The sequence below is a fragment of the Nesoenas mayeri genome, assembly GCF_963082525.1.
Source record: "Nesoenas mayeri genome assembly, chromosome: 5".
Classification (NCBI taxonomy): Eukaryota; Metazoa; Chordata; class Aves; order Columbiformes; family Columbidae; genus Nesoenas; species Nesoenas mayeri.
Window position 1 is genome coordinate 44,020,343 of NC_137548.1, and position 8,559 is coordinate 44,028,901.

Here is an 8,559-nt window from a genome sequence, read left to right on the forward strand (position 1 = left end):
AGTAACCCTAATAGGTACCACAAATTTAGGAGAACAGTCTCACAGTCTTTGATAAGAAACCGCTGCCTCTGCAGTGCACCCAAATGTCTCTGTGAAGGATCCGAGTAGAAAATTAAAGGATGGATTTGAGATACTTACTGCAATTGTAAAGTTTGTTGATTTTAGCCACGTCCAAGTTGCTCAGTCCCTGCCTCTGTCCAATGTGTATTGATTCATCAGGAATTGGTACAATAGTTGCTTGCCCAGAGGTATTAGTAAATGTGTACCTGAAAAACAAAAACAAGAAACATGAAAAATTTTGTTAGTTAAGTACAATTACTTCTTTCAGGTTTTGATGGCATGCTTTGAAGGGAGAACAAGAGTTGCACACAAGTTGTTGTATCTAACAGTGCTATTCAAATAAGTTTGATTAAAATGTCCAGCAGTAGGAAGAACCAATCTCAAGATGCCCTCCTTTGCCCCCAAGCTCAGTTGTGGATGGCTCCTTAATGGAAAGCCAGAAGACAATTACTCTTAGAGAACGGTTCTCTGAATGGGTTCACAGTGTTCTTCTCAGAAGGGGAAGCAGGGAAACTGGTAGTTAGGAGAGAGTTACTATAGAAATTAATGTAAGATTTGAGTTCCAACAAAAGCAATAACATGCTGCTACTTACGGGCCGTAGTGCATTACTGAGGAATAGTCATATGGAAGACCCAGGTTATTGGAGTTTTCAAACTTCCTGAAGTCTGATCTGTCAGCTGTAATATATGATATTGCACTTAGAATATGCTTCCTACCTACTCCCTCCAGGGAAGAAGGAAGGACTGGGAACAGTAGGATGTATTTACACCACTTTCCTCACTGAGGAATTCAAAGGTACTTACATGGACTGATGTACTCCCACATGATCTTTACATGATTATCCCTGTCACTTCGAGAATGTTCATGCAAAAAGCCCAGAGCATGGTCCAGTTCATGCTGAATTATTCCTTTCCACATGCAGCCTCCTTTCATCACAGAAACGGTCTGTCCACCTCCTACTTTCCCATAGTGGGACCAGCAGCTGAAAGAGACATTGAACACCAACAGAAGACTTATGGGATTTTTATTGTCAGGCAGGCAAAGGGGCAGTACAGAGAACCTTGCTTCAAACATGTCTCAGGGGCGTGGAAGGATTCCTTCCTGTCCACTGTAATAATCACGAGTCTACAGAACAGCAAAACTGACCATGATGAAGAAAACAACAAAGTATGGTCATTGCTAAAGCTTCCTGGAAGAGCTTCAATAGCAATGAAGCTCCTGAGTTCTGACTTTCTGTACACAGTGACTTTAACTTCCTAGAAATAACCTTTTTTTTTTTTCATGAAATACCGAACCCTGCATCATTAGCTGGAGCTAATATGAATAGCACTTTCAAGCTAATGAGTGTTGAGCAATTCTCTCGTAAGCTCTATTTCTGACCTTGACAGTCAGCTGTGTGATTCAGAGAACTGTTTACTTCATAAATTTAAATTGGTTTTGCCTGTGCAAATAAGACCTACAGTCATCTGTTATATGTTGTGCTCAAGTGTGCATTATACCACACAGAAATCATGAGCTTAGGTATTCTTTCCACCTTATTGCTGCTTTCCCATGATCTACTTCACTTCAGTGTCTACATTGAGTCCCTGATGTAACGGCTGAGTCCTTGCACTAGCAAGGTATCCAAGGAGGACACCTTGGCACTGCGATAAAACATGAAGTTTCTTCTCTAAATCCATTCCTCTTTCCTCTCTAAGGTCACACAGAATGAGTATAGTGAAGAATTGAAAAACAATGTAGAAATCACTTGTTAATTTGTAATTCAACTCACCCATCAACAGATCTAATGTTGAGGTAGTCACGTTCTGTCTTGCGCTTCACAAAGTTAATACAAGTCAGTGTTTCAAATTCTGCCATGGCATCTTGAATCCCCTTTATGTGGCTCGCCTCTGGAGAAGACAGGGTTAATTTTGGGGGTCAAACAAGGACAATGGCCATTAAAATCTCACATGAGCTCAAAAAACAAGATAAATGAGGGACAGAAACACTAGCCTAGGCTGTTTCTTGCCTTTTGATCAGTAATGAATTTCATTTAAGATATTAATCGCCTAGCACAAGATCCTCTTTATCCAAATATTTATCCAAAGGTATTCAGGTGGGAGCCTTATTTTCTCCGCTACTTGTTTTAAATTATAGAGGTGATTGTTGATGTATTTTCTGACTGTACACTTAGAGACAGCTATGGAAAGCTATTTTGCTAATGAAAAGTAGGCCATTGAAACAACACTTCAACAGGCATGAACCTTATAAAGGCAGGTATTCTGGCAGGTACCACTAGACAGAATTACCAAGAGATCAGACCCAAAACACTACGGATGCAAACTTCTCAAGGAATTTTAATGTCTTTTCTTCTTCCTGTGCAGGTCTTTGTAATTCATAATTCATTTGTGCTTGCACAGTGCAAGTAAATCCTTAGAACTGATTTAATCAACTCTTTGTGTGGCTACTAGAAGCAGGTATATACCTGAAGCTTATTGGATAATACTCATTAAAAAAAAAAAAAAAAAAGACATTTACACTCACCGTAAGCTGGATCCAAGACATAGGGAATACGAACAATCCCATTGCTGGACTGGGGCCATTTGCATTGGCGACAATTGATGGCACTGCGACTTCTTTGTGGAACTATGTCACCTTCTTGCAGGTACTGAGAACTCGCTGTGGTGAGGGAGAAAGGATGGAAAAATCTGAGCCAGATTACTGGGTGCTGGCAAAGCACACTTGGAAAACTGTCACTCTCTACTCATCTTCCTTTTCTATTTTTCCCTAGGCATCTGCTCCTGAATAGTTTGAGAAATGGACTATTGGGCTAGATGGACATTATCTGCCTCCCTACCGCTGCTGCTGTGTCCTTAGCTAATAGGAGAGGTGGGAAGCTCCAACTCTGTTGGATGGGGTTGAGACAAGACAGGGAATGACTGGAAGCAGTTGCAATAGTGAGAGGGATGTTGTACCTTGGTACTATTTCTTCACCCATCATGCGACACTGAATGAATGGTATCAGATATCTGCCCACGAAGGGTTCTGGGAAAAGGCTGGAGGTGTCAATAAGTAAATGTAAGAGGGCATGCAAACTGAAAAGAAGTGAGTGTTATCTAGAGAAAACTGTAGGAATGTTTGGTGTCCAGTTCTACAGACAGTAGTAAAGCTTCTTGAATGACTGATGAAAAGGAAAATGTGAGAAAGACAAGCTGATAGAAAGTGGGATGTTTGGAAGAATCAAGGAACAGAAGTTTGGAGCAGGGACCATAGAACTGACTATAGATTTTCTAGGAGTCTGTAGCATAAAGCCATGTGATGCCTGGATGCAAGTGATGCTTGCATTCAAGAAAAAGGAAGTTAAATAGTGAAGCATCCAAATATCCAAGTTCTCTATTTATGTTCAAAGAACAGCAAAGATGTCAAGAACGAAAGCTGAAGAAGCTGCTTGGAGAGTCAATTGCTTCCACTCTTGGCATCATCTTCAGTATTGACACCATAGGTTTGAGATGCCACAGGGCTTCAGTAGACCACACAAAGTAGTCCCTGTGGCCTGCCTTTGGGCACCTCTTATATGACTGTCTGTAAGATGGGAAAAATATTTGCACAGTCTGTGCTAAGACAATGTTCCTCCCTCATCACCCCCAAAAAGCAACAAAGACAGACCCATTATAAGCAGGGCTTGCTGGCATTACCTTTGTTAACTTCCAGAATTCTATTAAAAACAACTTCATCCTCAAAGTCAGTATCTGTAGGCAACGGAGATTCTGAGTAGAAAGACAAGAGTATCAGTTTCTCATTCCCAGGGAAAATATGTATCCTGATTTTTAACCTGATGAGTTTCCAGGAGCTCAGTTAGATGGGGTCCTGATTACAGTGATGCATGTAAAACTTACAGAGTCTATTTGGGGACTGGCATGGCATTCAGTTGTGTAGATATTTGCTCAGTGACACAGTCTTGTGAATCTTCTGACACCTGTGGTTATTTTGGCAATTACCCAGTCCCAAAAGCCATTCTCTTTCGATCTTTCTCTTCTCCTTCTCCTTCTCCTTCTCCTTCTCCTTCTCCTTCTCCTTCTTTTTTGTTTTCTTTTTTTTTTTTTCCCCCCCTAGCCTTTGCGTTTCAAGGGCTGGACCTTTGGCTCCTGTAAGCCTGTCTTGTCCTGCTCAAGTGGCCAGATGGCTGTATGGCTCCCTCTGTGTGCTCAGACAGCAGTTTTCCTTCCACACACTCAAACCCCCAACATAAGACACGAGGAGTAAAAAAGGATGAAGAGCAGTCCTACTGCTTGCTGCTGGACATGCTGACCCCTTGAAAACCCCTTGAAATCAGTGAAATTGGAACTGCAGTCCTATTCCATGCATGGTCAGACTGGTGTCCCCAGCTAGGCCCAGCATCAGGGACTCCTAGGCCTTACAGGTACATAGAACCAGCGAAGTCTGAGCATCATGCAGTAAGTTTTAGCATCAGTGAAACACCTGAACACATGGCCTCTGCACTTTCTGTAAGCTTTGGAAGAGACTTAAATCAGAAGATTATTTAAGCAGAGCTATTTTTAGCAAAAGTAACAGGTGAGGTTTTTAGCAAGCCCAAGCAATTGGCCGGGACCAAGAGACTCTGCTTTGCATGAAATATTATGGTGAGTGCATTCATTTAAAATTTCTTCTTTGAGATTAATTTGTGTTAAGCATGTGTTATTTTCTGGAGTAACCAGGTAGCTAATGATTAGTATATCCTATCAAATACTTACAATTAGATGGAATAATACATACCATATATATCCTCTTGTGTAGTAACCTGCAAGAATTATGCATTATTTCACACTTTATACTATAACATAAATATTAAACAATATAACATGCAAAGGATCAAAAGTGTCCAGCCTGCCATTGAAAGTATCTTTCACAAGTGCAGTCTCAAGCTTTTATATACTGGGCCATGTGTAAAGAAGTACCATAGTATGGCAGATATCCTTCTTTGATATCTTGGCAAATATGGATATCAGAAAGGGAATCAGTGTAGGAGATTCAGGAAATGTAATCTGGAGTGCACAGTATGTTTCAGATCATCCCGTTTTATTTACATCCCTGCTAGTAGGTGTGCAAGGTCAATGAAATTGCCAATGAAATCTTCCCAGTATCACCTCACAACACAGCAATGAAGGGCTTCTAGGGAACTGCTCCTGCTCTGGCAGGGGGATTGGACTAGATGATCTTTTGAAGTCCCTTCCAATCCCTTACATTCTGTGATTCTGAGATTCTAGGGAACTGGAAGGCTGGTACTCAGCTCTGGGGGTCATGTCTGTAGCAAAACAGTTTGCCATACTGCCCTTGCCTTGCATAAATAAAAAACAGATTTGAGTTTTCTCTGTGAGCCCAGAGAAAGCAAAAGCTTCCTGGGCTATATCTGGGCATTGTGGAGCAATAAATGGAACAGGGATGGTAACCGCTCACTCTGTTACACTGCTGAACTGAGAAGGCTGAGAAGATACAGGTGGAGTACAGGAGCCTTGGCCTCACTTTCCATAATGCTGAACCCCAAAGTGATCAAAAGAGCTGATTTAGCTGTCCTTACCTCAGTAGGTTCTGTTGCTGCAAAAAGCAAGGAAGAAAAAAGACAAGCAAAAGGGAGAAGTTAGATTCTGAATGCAGCTTCACAGTGTTCAGTATCACAGGCCTTCTCAGTCATGGGAATGCTTTTGGCAGGTCCCTTTGCTTGGAGGGAATGGGGTACAGTAACTGATGCATAGGCACAGAAATTAAATTGATGTTTACACAAGCAGCTATGAAAGTTCCTAGTAGATCATGCTGAGTAGATCATGCTGACACAATCCTGGTCATTTACCACCTAAGAGTCCGCAAACCATTTTATCAGCTTCAGTGTGGAAAATGACAAAGGAAACTGGGGCAGGGGGGAGGGGAGGGAGTCGGGGAGGGGGAAAGCTTTGTCCCTAGGTTTCACTGCAGTAGGTGCAGGGTAACCAGCTCAACAATCCTCTCAGGTTTCACAGTGTCATACAGTAAAGTAATAAATGGACGAAGGCTATAATTTAGCATGCAACAAATAATCTTAGTTTCAGTATGCACCCGAGAGCAGCTTGGAAACATTCTGAGTCTCAAGGTGTCTTTCTAGTGTGACACCTTTTGATTTCTACCAAATGTCTGTTTCTAGATACAACCATGGAAGTGAAAATCTGATCTGATATATAAATTTCTGACCAGAAACCTCATTGTTATAATATGATAAAATTTAGAAATTGCGAGGACCTCCAGAGGTCATCAAGTTTGTCTGCTTTCCCTAAGGCAGAAATGGTTTTATCTATGTTATTCCTGACCACAGTTCGTTTGACCTGTTCTTAACTATGATGGATATGCTGAAAGCCGTTCTTGAAATTTCATCCTGTTTACCAATAATTGCACTCTTCCTTGTCAAAATTTAGAGCCATTATTTTTTTCCTATCCAACAATGACACAGAGAATTCTTATGCAAGTAGCTCTTATTTCTAAGCCTTTTGTGGTTTGCGTTCCTTTCTTTTTGACCACATTTTTTCAATAGAAGATGTGCCAAGTTCTGTCACACCTTGCAGTGTCTTTCCCTTTTCACAGTGATTATTGCCCAAAAGTGCTGAGGAGACTTGCTCCTGCTCAGAATCTTTCTAGAACCCACAAGACAATTGCTTTTATTGAGCCAAAAAGGCTTCAGTCTGCTTTCCAGACTGTTGATTCTGTTGCACGGCAATGAAAGTACACTGTAATGCTGGTGGTTTATTATAGAAAAGTTCAGTCAGTTCCCACCAGCTGCATCAGAGAAATCCATGACATCTAAAAAAATTCTGCAGGAAAGCACATTTTTGAGATGGGTTAACCGTATTCAGAATTCCTGCACCCAAGAGGCATTAATTGATTTCTCAAAGATTAATTGATTACTCAAAGTAATGGAAATTAGGCTCCAGATTCCTAAAGTCTGTGACCCCTTTTTAAAACCCAGATGAGACACCACTGAAGGCATCTGCCATGACCTTGATGAAATGAACGTCTGGTCTGATACAGTTTTCAAAATGATACAGTTCACTTTTTCCCTCCACTAAAAATACTGAAAGGAGTCTCAAAAGGCACAAAAAGCAGTAACAATGGTAAATCAAAAGTAATTTTATGTGTTTGGCCCAATAACCAGGCAACTCTGATTCCTAGCAACTGATTACTCAAGTAATCATGTCCGTCAGTTGGCTTCAAATATACTGAGTAGTAATTTTACAACATCCCTTTACTTCCGTGCCATAAATGACAGCTCAAAATAAGAATTGGTCAGTTATCATTAGCCACTTACTTGCTTTGATTATGTCAAGCAAATTTTTCCAAGGCCTCTCACAACACATCACCCCCAACTCTGGACACCTGCAATGATCTTCTATTTTGTGGGCTGACAAAAGCTGTTCAGCTAACCCTGTACTATTTGTTTTCTCTCCCAGCACAAAGCAAAGCTTTCTCTGATGCCAGAAATCCCTTTCTCTTACTGCTGCACCAAGGTAGGCAAAGAGGCAAATGAGTAGCAGGTGTTTTAAATACTTAACTGAAAGGTATCAAAATGTCATATTAAAATTTTATTTTCAAGTCTGTAAAAGTGCATTTAAATTAACCTAGCAAACCATACCCCAAAAATAAGTGTAAAGCACATCTGTGTGAAAACACATCTGCATTCAGCCCAATAACAAATTTAGAAATGTGGCTTCATTCAAAAGACCTGAGAGTCAGTGCTTTCACATGCTCTAAAGTCAAGTTACAAACCAACAAAGTATGTGATACACAGTCAAGAATTAACAGTTTTCTTTAAAAGATAGTATAAATCCTACTTACTTGTTGTGCTGTTTTCATAGGTCTCCTGCAAAATCAATAAGTAAAAGGCATTATTTTTCCATAGCTCATAAATGCAGCAACAATAGCATCAAAATCAGCCTAAAGGGAGGAACTAAATTGTTAGATTGGCTTAAAATAGCATTACATTACTAATATTTTTCTTGTGGGAAATTATCAAAGTGGGTCTGTGCAGCTTCTTTCCTGGAAAAACAGGCAAATTAGAAGACAGAACACGGTTGCATGGAACTGCTCTCACCTGAATAGGGAAGCCCAGGGCAGCATGAAGCAGAAATGCAGTGAAGACTGGGAACATCTTCAGGTCCATCCTCCAGCCTTGAGAGACCACCAGTGCTTGCCTTTTTCTCTGCCCGTTCAGGAGTGCTGCCGGCTAGATATACCAGCAGAGCCTGCCCTGCCGGGGCTGAAAAATCTGCACCAGCCAATGGGGATGCAGGCAGGAAACAACTTCTTTTGTGTCCTCAACAGCCAGTTTGGCCTCTGGGCATCTCCCGGTGCTTTGCTATTGCTGTCACTCTGATCTATAGCATCCCTTGTCTTCATATTCTCATTCATCCTGCTCTCTAGACCTGGATCACCCTCATGCTTGTGCTGCCATGTGCTTCCTCTGTTTCTTGGAAGAATCTTTCCCTAAGTGTTCAGTTTGA

The 8,559-nt window shown here is 41.1% G+C and overlaps 1 protein-coding gene across 1 annotated transcript in view; it reads right to left on the reverse strand.

Moving 5' to 3' along the window:
* Positions 1 to 8,219, reverse strand: part of LOC308040889 (astacin-like metalloendopeptidase) — a gene marked incomplete at both ends in the record, with an annotated part of 141,379 nt that extends 133,160 nt beyond the window's left edge. The window contains 8 exons of the mRNA XM_080345269.1: positions 139 to 266; positions 654 to 738; positions 865 to 1,043; positions 1,833 to 1,950; positions 2,585 to 2,719; positions 3,736 to 3,807; positions 7,895 to 7,919; positions 8,151 to 8,219. Of these exons, the coding sequence (XP_080201395.1) occupies positions 139 to 266; positions 654 to 738; positions 865 to 1,043; positions 1,833 to 1,950; positions 2,585 to 2,719; positions 3,736 to 3,807; positions 7,895 to 7,919; positions 8,151 to 8,219 (811 nt within the window). The remainder of the gene's footprint in view (positions 1 to 138; positions 267 to 653; positions 739 to 864; positions 1,044 to 1,832; positions 1,951 to 2,584; positions 2,720 to 3,735; positions 3,808 to 7,894; positions 7,920 to 8,150) is intronic.
* Between the last annotated feature and the right edge of the window lie 340 nt (positions 8,220 to 8,559).